The sequence below is a fragment of the Emydura macquarii genome, unplaced genomic scaffold, assembly GCF_026122565.2.
Source record: "Emydura macquarii macquarii isolate MOO-44397 ecotype Brisbane River unplaced genomic scaffold, CSIRO-AGI_Emac_v2 contig_968, whole genome shotgun sequence".
Classification (NCBI taxonomy): Eukaryota; Metazoa; Chordata; order Testudines; family Chelidae; genus Emydura; species Emydura macquarii.
Window position 1 is genome coordinate 7,502,513 of NW_027131105.1, and position 14,081 is coordinate 7,516,593.

At 46.5% G+C, this 14,081-nt stretch overlaps 1 protein-coding gene across 2 annotated transcripts in view; it reads left to right on the plus strand.

Moving 5' to 3' along the window:
* PC (pyruvate carboxylase) overlaps positions 1-14,081 on the plus strand; it is a 217,575-nt gene that overhangs the window by 79,144 nt on the left and 124,350 nt on the right. The window contains exons 5-6 of one of the 2 annotated variants that reach the window (XM_067544070.1): positions 12,757-12,878; positions 13,744-13,879. In XM_067544070.1, the coding sequence (XP_067400171.1) occupies positions 13,744-13,879 (136 nt within the window). In that variant the 5' untranslated portion in view covers positions 12,757-12,878. The remainder of the gene's footprint in view (positions 1-12,756; positions 12,879-13,743; positions 13,880-14,081) is intronic. The other variant, XM_067544071.1, reaches the window with a different exon arrangement.

The following is a 14,081-nucleotide window of genomic DNA, read 5'->3' on the forward strand; positions in this document are numbered from 1 at the left end:
AAAAGAGAGGTGGGGGGCTAATGGCCTGTGTTTTAATTAGACTGGTGCAGCTGAGTGGACCGGTTTGGCTGTGCAGCGTTGCTGCCTGCAGGAGGCCATCTCCCTGGGGCTCCCTGGGACTGCAGGTGACTTGCAACAACAGCTGTTCCGTGATTCCCCCTCCTGCCTGCTCCGCCTTCGCTTCATTAGCTCACGGGAAAAACTGGCATATGGCAACCCATGTAGCAGTGTGAGCTGCTGCCTGGGCTGGTGTATGGGCCAGCTTGCCCTGCTGGCAACTCATGGTACTCCAGCCCTGATGGGGAGGGAGTGGAGTCTAGTGGTTAGAGCAGGGTATGCTGGGAATCAGGACTCCTGGGTTCTATTCCCGGCTCTGGGAGGGGAGTGAGGGCTGGTGGTTACAGTAGGGGAGGGCTAGGAGTGAGGGTTCCTGTTTTCTATCTCTGGCTCTGGGAAGGGAATGGAGTCTAGTGGTTAGAGCAAGGGATGCTGGGAGTCAGGACTCCTGGGTTCTATTCGCAGCGCTGGTAGAGGAGGGGTGTTGAGTGGTTAGAACAGAGGAGGCTGGGAGCCAGGACACTGGGTTCTATTCCTAGCTCAGACGCCGACTTGCTGTTAAGTCACTCGCAGTGCTTCCCTTTCCTTAGCTGCGCCATGGGGATCCCTGTTCTTTAGTGTACAATTTCCAAAGGGACCTAAGGGAGTTTCACATCCAATTCCCAGTGACTGTCAGTGGAAGTTAGGCCCTTATTTCCTTGGGCCCTTTTGAAAAACCCACCCCACAGCAACAAAATAGTCCCCCCCCTTCCTGGGCAGGGACCATACGTGTTTCTACAGCTCCTAGTGCAATGTACCTGGTTTGGATTGGGGCCCTGGATCACTAGTGCAATTCAGAAAATGGAGCAGTTTTCCATCAGAAATTGCAGGTTTGTTGAAAAGTCCAGCAAGATCCAATGGCTGGAAGTTGAAGTTGGACAAATTCAGACTGGAAATAATGTGTACATTTGTAACAGACAGGGGAATTAACCAGTGGAATGACTTCTCAAGAGCTGTGGTGGCTTCTCCATCGCTGGCAGTGTTTAAATCAAGATTGGATTTTTTCTAAAAGATCTGCTCTTGTTCAATCAGGAACTAATGCAGGGATGCCCTGTGATCTGTGCTAGATAAGAAGTCAGACCAGATGATCACACTCTGTTACCTCCCTGCTTGCATCAGGAAAAGTTGGGATAAGAAGTTGCTGCCCAGGGAATCAAGGGGCAGCTACAGCTTAGTTCCCAGCCTTGCTTGTGTCAGCAACAACTGACAGAAAGGGATTAGAAGCCCCTGAGGATCGGGTGAGACTGCTGGGGGAGTGAGCATAGTCCCTAAGGAGGTATCCCTTCCACTGTACTCTGAAAGATCCGTGAGAACTGGACTCCCTAGGGTCCTGCCACCAGGCGCAGGAGGAATATGACTTAGGGATTTGAGGATAACTGGAGTTGAAGTAGAAAGCACAGCCTTAAAGGCCCAGCATATGTCCAAATGATCTGAGGCCAGGCGAAAGAGCTGAACACCTACAGGTCCCTTCTGGCTTTAGAATCTGTGAATCCATTAAATATTTTGCAGGAGCCTGCCAATTTTGAAAAAATTCCTGACTGGAAAAAGTCTAACTGAATTGTCTGGACTTCTCTCGTTTCGATAATGGTGAAACATTTCATCTGGGCTTGTTCCAAAGCTGACTGATTGGCAGCTCTACATTCGCAAATACACCAAGGATGCCCTGGCACTAAAGCTTGCTGCGATTGGAATTGGTAGATACTTATATACTGGGATCAAGTCAGCTTCCCCTCCCCCTCCAACCTTGTCTTTGCTAAACTAAACAGATTGAGCTCCAGGAGCTCAATCACTATAAGGCAGGTTCTCTAATCCTTTAATCATTCTCATGGCTCTTCTGTGACCCCTCTCCAATTTATCAACATCCTTCTTGAGCTGTGAATATGGGAGCTGGGCACAGCATTCCTGCACTGGTCATTTTGAATTGGAATGAAAAGCTGAAATTTTAAAACTTCTCGTGAAATGAAAATTCCAAAGAATTTTGATTTTGGATCATCAGAACATTCTATTTCAATAATAGTAATAATAATAATAATAATAATTAATAATAAATACCTAGCTCTTGTATAACAAATCTTTTTGACTTTAGCATGTCAATGAATTTTGTTTAGATTGTATATTACATTAAGATATGAATGTCAATATGTTTATATAGATTAATATTCTCTAATATTTTACATGATATTATTATAATGGTTTGACATTGTCCAAACAAAATGACTTGATGTTTCCAAATCTGAATTTGTCAGAACCTTTATTCCACTGGAAATTTTAACTCAGAATGAAACAAACTTTGAAATGTTGGTATTTCCCACAGGACGGAAAATCTATTTTCTGACCCACTCTAGCACCAGGACTGAATTCCTTGATGCTAGCTTCACCCACAATGTGGCTTTGTCTCCCTTTAGTGGAAGTCCTGGTTTGAGTCCACTGGTGCTTCCAGCAGCATCACTTTCTTAGTTCAAGGTTTAGCAACCTCCTGCTTTTAGATCCAAAGGTCTGGGTTCAGTCCCTGGCCAGGGGGAATTGTAATACACTAAGAGGGCTGGGTATGTTAGTCTATCACAGGGCTACATATACACTACAAAGATAAGTCGAGCTATGTTAGGTTGATTTATAGCTACCGCATTAATTACTGCAGTAGCTGATGTCCACACTAACCTTCTTGGGTCAGTGGTGCGTGTCCTCACCATGAGCGCTTCCACGAGCCTAAGAAGGGCAGTGTGGGGAGCTGAGAGCCCGATCTCGCAGCTCCCTGCTGGGAGCCAGGCTGCCCCCACCCCCTTGGCTCCCTGTTGCCTGCTAGGAGTGAGGGAAGCTGCCTAGGGTTTCTCACCCCCAGGAAGTGAGGACCAGCTGCCCCAGTTTCTCAGTCTGTCCCCCCCCCAGCTCCCCATCAGGAGCCAGACAGCCTTGTCAACATTCCCAGCTGGGAACGGGAGGGGGAAGGGAGCTGCCCAGGACTTCTCGCGAGGTTGAGCCGCCTGGCCTTCTCATCCTGGCTCCCAGCCAGGAGCAAGGTCCAGCTGCCCAGCTCTCCAAAGAAGCAAGAGGGCAGCTGGGCTCTAGCTGCCCAACTTAGCCATGAAATTGACAAGAATGACAGCCAACAGCCGATGTAAGTAGCAGACACTGTGTCGCCCTAACTGCACCGACATAAACCCTCTGCCTCTCGTAGAGGTTGGTTTATTATGTCGGCATAGCAGGGAAGCTGGATTGGCGGGAGGAGCATTTCAGTGTGTACACCTCCACTGTTTGGTCGACAAAACAGTGTAATGTAGACAAGGCTTGAGCCACCAATTTGATGTGGTCGTGAAAAAGGCAAATGCGATTTTAGGGTGTATCAGGCGACGTATTTCCAGTGGAGACAGGAAAGTATTAATGCCATTGGACAAGGCACTGGGAAGACCTCACCTGGAAAACTGTGCGCAGCTCTGGTCACCTATGTCCAAGGGAGATGAAGTCATACTGGCCCAGATGCAGAGAAGGGCTCCTAGGCTGATCAGGGGAATGGAGAGCCCATCTTACCAGAGGAGGTTGAATAAGCTGGACCTGGTTGGCTGGCCAGAGGAAGGCTGAGCAGCGATTTAATTGCTCTCTATGAACACATCAGAGGGTTTAACCCCAGGAAGGGAGAAGAGCTATTGAAGCTAAAGGACAATGTTGGCACAAGAGCAAATGGGGATAAACTGGCCAGGAATCAACTGAGGCTGGAGATGAGAAGAAGGTTTCCAACTAAAGCTGGGCAAATAAGTGATTTTTTTCATTTAGCGGCAGCTCTGAAAAATAAAAACAAAATCATTTCAGTTCAAACAGAATCTGAAAATCTCAGCAAATTGAAAAAGTCCATTTTGGGTCAAACAAAAATCTACTGTAGCTCAACCACCAGATCTGGGCTGAATGCAGTAAGACTTAATGAACTCCATCTGTTTGGGTTTTGAAAAGACTGAGAAGTGATTTGTTTACAGTGTCTAAGTATTTTCATGAGGAGAAAATCCAGGTATTTAAGGGCTCTTTAACTTAGTGGAGAAAGGCAGAATAAGACCCTGTGACTGAAAGTTAAAGCCAGACACATTCAAATTAGAAACAAGGCTCCAATATTTAACAGCACTGATGATTAACCATTTGAACAAATGCCCAAGGGAGGTGATGGATTCTCCATCTCTTGATGTCATCAAAGCCAGACGGATGTCTTTCTGGAAGACATTTTAGTGAAACACAAGTGATTGAGAAAATATGGGGGAATTCGGTGAAATTCGTTGCTCTGTGCTATACAGGAGGTCAGACTAGGTGATCTAATGGTCACTTCTGGCCTTAATCTCTGAATTTACTAACAAATAGATCCCTGCTTTGGTGAATAATTGATAATATTACAATGCTCTTACTTACCATCCTAAAATCGTCCACCCATCGTCTGAATTTCTGCTCTGTTGATTTCCTAACTGTGTATACTTTGTGGCTTATCTGACTTCATTTTGCCAGTGTCTAGTTTGCACACAAAAATAAGTGATATGTCTACTATACAACAGACCTATGGGGCAAACTTTGATCCCCACAGTAGAATCTCATCTTGCATCACTCTATTTCAACCCCCATGGGTTAAGTTAATACATAGGTAAAGGAGGCTACTGTTTAACTGGCCAGGCTGATGTTGTTTGAAGATATTGTTCTGTATTCTCTGTCCAAGTAGGACAAAGGCTATTGCTGAGCTGTGGGATTTCACTCATCTCTTTCCCTTTCACAATCAGAGACAGTCACAATTTTTCCCATGGAAAGTTTATTTTTGATCAAAAACCAACCTTTTCCTCAAAAAATGAAAATAATTAACCATCTTAACATTTTCCCGCTTTTCAGGAAAATTTCCCCACCATATTTTCCAGCTCCACAGTGAAAGATTATTGCCACATTATGTTTAACAAAAATGCAGGTATTTTGGGAGGAAACATGGGACTCTGTAATAAAAATAATGTTGGAGAAGATTTAGCGAAAGACAGGAAATGGGTTTGTTTCAAACTAGAAACAGCTTCAAAATGTGTCACAAAGCATAGTCCCCATTTTCGGCTGCTTCTGCATAGAAGCAGGAGATTGTACAGTCCTAATAGAACATGGAAGGCTGCTTTGTGTTTGTTTTGTGTTTTTGCTTATCCTACTATTATCTGTATTACGGTATCATCTAAAGCCCCCAACTGAGGTTGGGGGCCCCCATTGTGCTGGGTGCTGCACAGACCCCTAATAAGTTCAAACTTCAGGAATCAGCTTAAAAAACTCATGAGATGGGCTTAAACATCATGAGATTCTCACATAGCAAATGGAGGATTCTTCTGATTTGCCTTCTGGCTTGTGAGCCTTTTGAGTTAATGGTTTCCAGCTTTTTTCTAGAACCACAAGGGCTAGAAAATTGGTTGTTGTTGTTTTGGGGTTTTTTTTTAAATGAAAGCTGAAATTCTCCCAGAAGCACTTGATTCCGGGAGCTGAGACTTTAAGACAAACTGTCTGTATTTTGAGACTTGTAGATTCCCAAGTGCTTGCAACATCCCGGGATTTTTCCCTCTGCGGAAGCATTCTATGTTTGGCACGGGTGCGACTGCTACCGGAATCCTGTGTCCAGTTCTGGTGTCCATAATTCAAGAAGGATGGTGATGATCTGGAGAGGGGTCAAAGGAGAGCCACGAGAATGATTAAAAGGATTAGAAAATATGCGTTAGAGACTCCAGGAGTTCAGTCTGTTTGTTTTAACAAAGAGAAGGGTAAGGGGTGACTTACGTCTATAACTACCTACAGGGAACAAACATTTTATAATGGGGACTTCAGTCTAGCAGCCAAAGGTCTTGCAAGATCCAAATGGTGGAAGTTGAAGCTAGACAAATTCAGACTAGAAATAAGGCTCACATTTTTAACAATAAGGGGAATTAACCACTGGAATAATTTAACAAGGGCTATGATAGATTCTCCATCACTGGAAATTTTTAAATCAAGATTGGATGTTTTTCTAAAAAATCTGCTCTAGTTCAAACTCCTATTTCAGGGAAACCCTATGGCTTTTGTTATATGGGAGGTCAGAACAGATGATCAAGTAGAATCTGACCTTAGATTTTGTGAATGTATGGTAGAAGGTCAAGCTCAAGCCTAGCCTTCCCACAGTGATCACCGTGACCTGCAACCACATATGAAAACTACAAACCACCATGGAATTGACCACAGTTTTAGTTACCTTAAATCTGCTAATGTCATCGGTAGAGAAAATATTTTCACCTTTCTGTACTGGGAACTGGATTCATACATTTTTAAGGACAGAAGGTCCCAATAGATTATCTACTCTCACCTCTTGTATAGCACAGGCCGAGAATTTCACCCTTTTACTCCTGCATTGAGCCCATTAAGTCGTGTCAGACTAAAGCATTTTCCAGAGGCTTCCAGTCTGGAACTGAAGCCACCGAGAGATGGAGAACCATCACTTCCCTTGGGAGTTTGTTCCAAAGGTTAGTCTCCTGTGGTGTGAAAAATGTGTGCCTTATTTCTAATATGAATGTGTCTACCTTTAACTTCCAGCCACTGGTTCTTCTAGTTCTGCCTTTCACTGCTAAATTAAAGAGCCCTTTAGTACCCAGGATTTTCTCCCCATGAATGTCCTTATACACTGTAATCAAGTCACCTCTTGATCTTTGTTTTAAGAAGCTAAACAGCTGGAGCACTTTCAGTCCTCCTGTAAGGCACTTTTCTCCAGACCTCGAATCAGTTCTGTGGGTAGCCGTGGAGCATCCTCAGCGCATCTTGCTTGCACAGCTGGAGCCAGGCATCTGGCTGCATCTGTACATCCCTGGCTTGCTGTCCGCACATAATGGCTAACGTACAGTAATGCGATTTCTATCCCCTCTCATTGCAATCCAGACTTGTGCTTCTTAATAGACCCCCACTCGGTGCCATAAAACTGCCACTTTTGCATGTGCAATTGGGCATGCTACGATAAAAAGGTTGGCAGCCTCTTTCCCCTCTCCTGCAAAGCTGTATTTTTGGAAACCAACAACGATGCATTAGCCAGACCCAGCTGATTGAAGTTGGAACCACTGTGCCCCTTGAGCAACGCTTGGCTTGCCCCAGGCCTAGCTGGTCTGAGAAGGAATGAACAAGGCAGAGGATGCATTAGTATCCATGGAAGGCAGCTATTGGTCATGCAGGAGTTGCCTGCCTCCTGAAGTGTATCCTATGGCTGAGGTGTGCATGTGGGGGTGTTCTGACACTTGCAGGGGATGGGTGACCCATCTTAGCACCTCCCTTGTACTGTTGCACTGACTCTGCTAACACTTGCCAATCGTTTTATATATCCTCATTTCTCTGATGAACTGTCTCAGTGTAGGAGCTTTAGGAAAATCACAGCCACTTTGAATGGTCCCTGTTTGCTCATCTTTAAAGATGACTGGTGTTTCAGGGATGGAGAAGAATTTAGCTACCACTTTGGTCCATAATCTGGGCTGGGGTCTCTGGTTGCAGGCTCCGAATGACTGGCATTATGGATCATTGCAGAGCCCCTGTTTACAGGCAGTGTTCTCCTCACAGTATCAGCGATATTGACAGCTGATGCTGTGGCTCAGCAGGACAAATTTGTGGCTTCCTTGAATGGAAAGGCAGTGCTCATCCAATGGGCAATAATGACACTGACTCCATCCATTGAAGCCTTGGCTCTTTCATACTGTTCTTATACCCTTCTATCATCATGGAAGTGTTTAGTGGCCCTGACTGAGAACAGGGGGGCCATCATTAAAACAGGTGCTGCACAGACCCCAACCAAGATGACAGAGATGGAGCCCTTCATTGTGCCAGGCGCTGCTCAGACCCAGTGAGAGGCAGTCCCTGCCCTGGAGAGCTCACATTCTAAATAGGCAAAGAGTGTGTGTGGGTGGGGGGGGAGAACAGGTGCACACAGAGGGGAAGGTCTGTGGATGTCCAAGGTCAGTGGCTAGAGCTGGGAATAGAACCCCAGCGTACTGATGTCTATTCCAATGTCCTACCCACTAGTCCTTGCTCTGCAGAACTTACAGTCTTTGCACGCAAGATAAAAAAGAGTGAGGGGGAAACAGCTGATCAGTGCTGAGCCCCTGAGGTGAAGGATAAATGGCTGATGCTATTTGGGAGCAGGGATTCCAGGCTTTCAAACTAAATGATTGGTTTCTGACCCTAGTAGTGGCTGATGTAAATCACCGAAGAGTTGCAGCATGGGAGAGGTAAGATGGCACGTGGAAGAATGTGATTTGAAGGCCGAGGTTATCGAGACAGGAAGGGCTAGAAAGGAATGCATCTATCACCGTGCATTCCCAGCAATTGAGCCAGGATGAATTTTAAGCCCCCAGCGCACACATCCTTCTAAGCTCCAATGATGTTAAAAGTAGATGGTATCAAATAACAGATTGTTTTGGCTTGTTGGCAATTCCAAAAAAATCAAGAAAATTTGTTTTGGTTGAATGGAACACAACATTTTCTGTCAATTTTGGCAAATCAAAAAGTTGAAAAAAAATTATTTTGGGTCAAGCTTTTTTTTTTTTTTTTTAAAGGAATAGTTAAAATTAAAGGAAATTTCAAAACCAAAAGTCGTTTTGAATCAAAAGCTCAAAACAGTTCTTTTTGAACATGTACATTTCAGTCTCTACTGCAGAGGTATGTCTGTGGCTGAGCACTGTTGAAAGCCTGCCTGAATCGGGCTAATCTCTTGTAAAATGCGTGTTCTTCACCATGCACCTGACCACTGCAATTTGTGCTCTGTCTCCCGTGCTTTCACAGAGCCAAGAGCAGTGACATCTCGCATGCTTTAAAAGGGTTTCTGGCAAATTCAACCTGACAGGTGCAAACCCAGTAGACTCTCCTGTCCCGTTCTTTCTAGTGGTCGCCAGCGCGTGTAAATAGAAGCCACTTTTCAGGGATCTCCTGACCTAGGTACCAGGGTTGGCAAGCCTGCGAGGGAAGCAGGCTGATTGAAACAAATTCCGTCACTTTGCGGCTAGATCCACATTCCTTAAGAGGCTAAGTCAGAGGCAGTGAGGGCTAGTGGGAGCCAGGTCTCTTGAGTTCTAGTCCCAGTTCTGGGAGTGGAGTGGGGTCTAGTGTTAGAGCAGTGAAGGACGGGGACTCCTGGGTTCTGTTCTGAACTCTGATCTTGGGCAAGTCTCTGTTTCTTCACCCAGCTTTTGTCAATTTATACTGTCAGCCCTTTGAGGCAGAAACTGCCTCTTGTGTCTGTGCAGCACCTGGCACAGCGGGGGCCCTGATCTTAGCCAGGCTGTGTGCAGCGAGCCCCAAATTGCATTCTGTGCAGTTCCAGGCTTAATGGGGCTCCCCAGTCTTGGTTAGGCTCTGCGTAGTATCCAGCCTAACTGGAAAGTCACTTGGATGATAAGGAAAAAGGGAATGGCCAGCCTGGAATTGTCAAGAACAAAAATCATGCCAAACCAACCTAATTTGCTTCCTTGACAGTGTTGTTAGCCTACTGGGTGGGGAGAGGCAATAGATGTGGTATGTTTTGATTTTAGTAAGCCTTTTACACAGAGCCACGTTCCAGTCACATAAACAAATTAGGGAAATGTGGGCTAGATACACTTACTGTGAAGTGGGTGCCCAACTGGTTGAAAGACCATACTCGCAGGGTAGTTATCAATTGTTCGCTGTCAAACTGGGAGGAGGTATCTAGTAGTGTCCTGTGGGGGTCAGTCTGGGTTTGGTACTAGTCAATATTTTCATTAGTAACTTGGATAACTGAGTGCCAAGTTTGCTTACAAAATGTACAGATGACACCAACTGGGGGAGAGGTCGTGAGCAATTTGGAAGGCAGGTTTAGAATCAAAACAAACTTGTCAAATTGGAGAATTGGTCTGAAATCAACAGGATGAAATTCAATAAAGACAAGGGCAAAGTACTGCACTCAGGAAGGAAAAATCAAACACACAGGATCTGGGGGTTAGAGTGGATCACAAATTGAATCTGAGTCAACAGGGTGAGGCTGTTGAGAAAAAGGCTAATATCATTCTGGGGGGTATTAACAGAAATGTTGTATGTAAGATATGGGAGGAGATAACTTTCCTGCTCTGCTCAGCACTGGTGAGGCCTCGGCTGGAGACCTGGGTCCAGTTCTGGGCACCACACTTCAGGAAAGATGTGAATAAATTTGAGAGGCAGAGGAGAGCAACAAAAATGAAAAACATTTAGAAGATGACCTGACCTATGAGGAAAGATTAAAAACACTGGGCATGTTTAGTCTTCAGAAAAGAGACTGAGGGACACTTGATAACAGTCTTCAAATGTGTTAAGGGCTGCTATAAAGAGGGCTGTGACCGATTGTTCTTCATGCCCACTGAAGGTAGGATAAGAAGTAACAGGCTTAATTTGCAGCATGGGAGATTCAGGTTAGATATTAGGAAAACTTTCTGACTCCAAGGCTAGTTAAGGTCTGGGATGGGCTTCCAAGGGAGATTTTTAAGAACAGGCTGGATAAACACCTGTCAGTGAGGGCTGAGGTTTAGCTGGCCCTGTCTCAGTGCCGGGGGCTGGACTTGATGACCTCTCGAGGTCCTTTCCAGCCCTACATTTTTATGATTCTATGAGGTCAATGGTGGAGCTGTGAATAGAATCCAGGCATCCTGACCCCCAGTTCTGAGTGTTACCCACACCAGTGCCTGTGCTTTGGGGGACTTTTTAGCTGCAATTGTCTCTTCAAATCCCAACTTGACATTCATTTCTCTTCCTGAAATTCTATTACACTGGGTCAGCTTTTGTAAAGCATTGGATCTGTGCAGAAAAAATCTAAGTAGGAAAGCATATTTAATGGAGACAGAATTATAAACTGTGTTGCTTGCGGCATGTCTAAAGCCTGAAGCAGCAAAAATCTCATTAATAGAGATTTGGAGGAGTTTGCAATCACTTCCACCCTCTTGATTCCCAAAGAAGCCAGAGGAAACAAGTGCTGGGCTTTTCTTTTTATCTGTGTTTTGTACTTAATTAGAGGAAAGAAGGCACTTTTGCTATTTTGCCTCCAGGTGATCAGATGGTTTGCTAACAAATTATTTTCATCACAGTTCTCTCTACGGTGAAGCTGTCTCCTGGCCCATTGTGTGGCTTGGTGGAATGCTACCAGATGGGGGAAAGCGATGACTCTGAAATGGACAGAGGAGCATGGTGGTTATAATAGTATTGTCAACTCTCGTGACATTTCAGAGATTTTTTTAGGCCAGAAGGGACTACTGTGATCAGCTAGCCAGACTTCCTGCATAATAGGCCATAAGATGGCCTTGAATTAATTCCCATTTGAATTAGAGCAGATCTTTTAGAAAAACATCCCATGTTGATTTAAATATTTCCAGTGATGGAGATTTACCACATCTCTGGGTAAATCGTTCCCATGGTTAATTCCCCTCACTGTTAAAAAAATTTACACTTTATTCCTTGTCTGAATTTGTCCAACTTCAAATTCCAACCATTGGATCTTGGTAGATCTTTGTCTTCTAGATTGAAGAGCCCTCTATTATCAAATATCTGTTCCTCATGTTGGTATTTATAGAATGTGATCAAACCAACCCTTAACCATCTTGATGTGTTTTCTTAAATCACCAGCTCCTGGAGACATGTGACCCTGTCTGTTTTACATTTAAAAACGAGTTTCTGCCCATTGGGTTTAGGGAGAAAAGCTTGAAAATGGGACCCCCCTGAATGCTAAATAAAAAGAACCTGATATTAGAATCTCATGCTTTTTAAGCTGATCTCGTGATTTTCAGGGGCCTGACTTATGATTTTTGAATGTCTGGGTTTGCAATACTGGGACATCCGCTGGCTGTGGGCTCCTGGCACAATGCAAGGGTGCCTGGTAAAGTTTGCAATTGGTGCAAAGCTTGGCAGAGGGGGAAAGAAAAATGGTGAAGGGGTCAGTTGTACAGAGGGAGCTTGGTCGCTTGGGGACCTAGGCTCATTTGAACAAAGTGCACTCGAATACAGCCTGAGGCAAGGTTGTACATCCAGGCACAGAGCACATCAGGTGCATTGCAAGATGCGGGGGAGGACTGCACCCTGGAATGCAGGGGCTCTGGAAAGGACTCAGGTTCTCATGGAGAACAACTGACCATGAGCTCCCAGTGCAATGCGAGGGCAGAGATCTCGCACCATCTGGGGTGGATCAGCAGGGGGTGTCGCGAAGGAGAGGGAAGTGGGTCACCTCTGTATGTAGCATCTGTGTCTGTGATACGGCTCTGCGGTGCGCACTGAGAAAGAGCCACAAGAGCGATCCAAGAGCAGGAAAACTTGCCTCTCAAGGAGAGGCTCATAAAGGTGCATCGCATTAACCTGCATGTTCCCTGCAGAGAAGGAGGGATATGCGCCTATGTCATGGAGGCGCAGCACCCAGCCAGTCTCTCCAGCCAGTCCCCCCATTCTGGAGCCAGATCGGCGCTGGTGCCCCCCTAGAAGGGAAGGAACCCATTTTCCATTCCCCATCCTCCATAGCCAGCCAGTCCCCTGCCATGGAGCCAGATCGGAGTCGGCATCCCCTAGAGGGGAAAGGCCCCATGTCCCAGTTCCCCCCACCCTGTTTCCTCTCACACACCCAGGCTCTGATGGTGTTATCCAGACCAACCTGCCACTTTGCCTTTGCTGTTTTAGCGTCTCCTTCATTCCACTTGTCTCATTTCCAAGGACCCGACTGGGGGGAGAAGCCAGCCCAGAGCCTGATGACACCTGAAAACTAATTTTGGGCCCATGCGTCGGAGGCGCTATTGATTCTCGGCTGTAAAAATAAATCTACTGCTAAACGCCAGGTGATTTTTTTCCACCTCCCTGTTTATCCACAAGGCGCGTGCTAGTTGCAGACAGGTTCCTCAGGCTGCTGCACTAAGAGCCCTTTAAAGCTAGTCGAGTTTAGAAGTAAAGAGTCACATACATCGTAGGCTGTGTTGGCCGAGTGCATTGCACCCAGCAGGGCTGCCTCCATCCCTGCCCTTCCCCCATGCTCCCTCAGTGCCATCCAACCATCTGCCTCTATTCCAGCCACTCCCTGCAACTCCTCCCACCCCCTGCCTCATGCTGGGGTCTCTGTGCCCCCCATTCTCCCCTCCTCCCATACCAGGGTCTCCCATTCTCTCAGCACTGTGGGGGTCCTGATCTCAGTTAGGATCTGCGCAGCACCCAGCACAAGGGAGCCTTTGATCTCTGAGTTTGTGCAGCTGACGGGATCCTGGACTCCGTCAGGCTTGTGCAGGCACTGATCACGGTTGGGACCTGTAGGCGTCACTGCAACACACACAGTAATAAGAGGAAATATCAAGAGGGGACAGTCTTTGAGGGTCACTCTGAATTCAGACCCATTCATCCTATGGCAGAATTCACACCCATGCCCCTCTAAGGCACCAGTCCCAATGCGATAGCCTTCTTGGCTGTAAATAGCCCTTTTGCTTCTGCTTAGGTGTTGATCTGGCTGCAGGGAGCCCTGGCTGGACGGGCATCCGGCTGCAGGGAGCTTTTTCTCTGGTGTATTCATATCCATTCACTGAAGCAGGGCGTTCTCCCAGCCCTGTCCCCACTGTCCCTGGTGCCTGGGAGCCTTTGCAGAGCGGTGCCTGTTCCCTACATGTGCTGCCCTTTATATCACTCTGACGTGCCCCCTCTGTTTGTGTCTCTCCTCAGATGCTGCAGTTGTGTTTTATGAGAGGGGGCCTGGGGTTCCTGGGCATCAAGCGCCTCTCCCTGATCCATGCCGCCTTCCAGAGCACCCAGCAGGTGGAGTACAAGCCCATCAAGAAGGTCATGGTGGCCAACAGAGGTAAGAGATGCACCTTGCGCCCATTGCTGCCACCCCACTCCAGCAGTGGATCCTGGCAATTCCTCTGTGGCCCCACTGCCATGCTAAGGCCCCACTCCATCGCATGGCCATCTCCCCCACTACAGTGGCAGAGGGTGTCTCCTCCCAGAGAACCAGGACTGGCAACAGGGCCCCCCCTCAGACTGACCCCACCAGCCTTGGG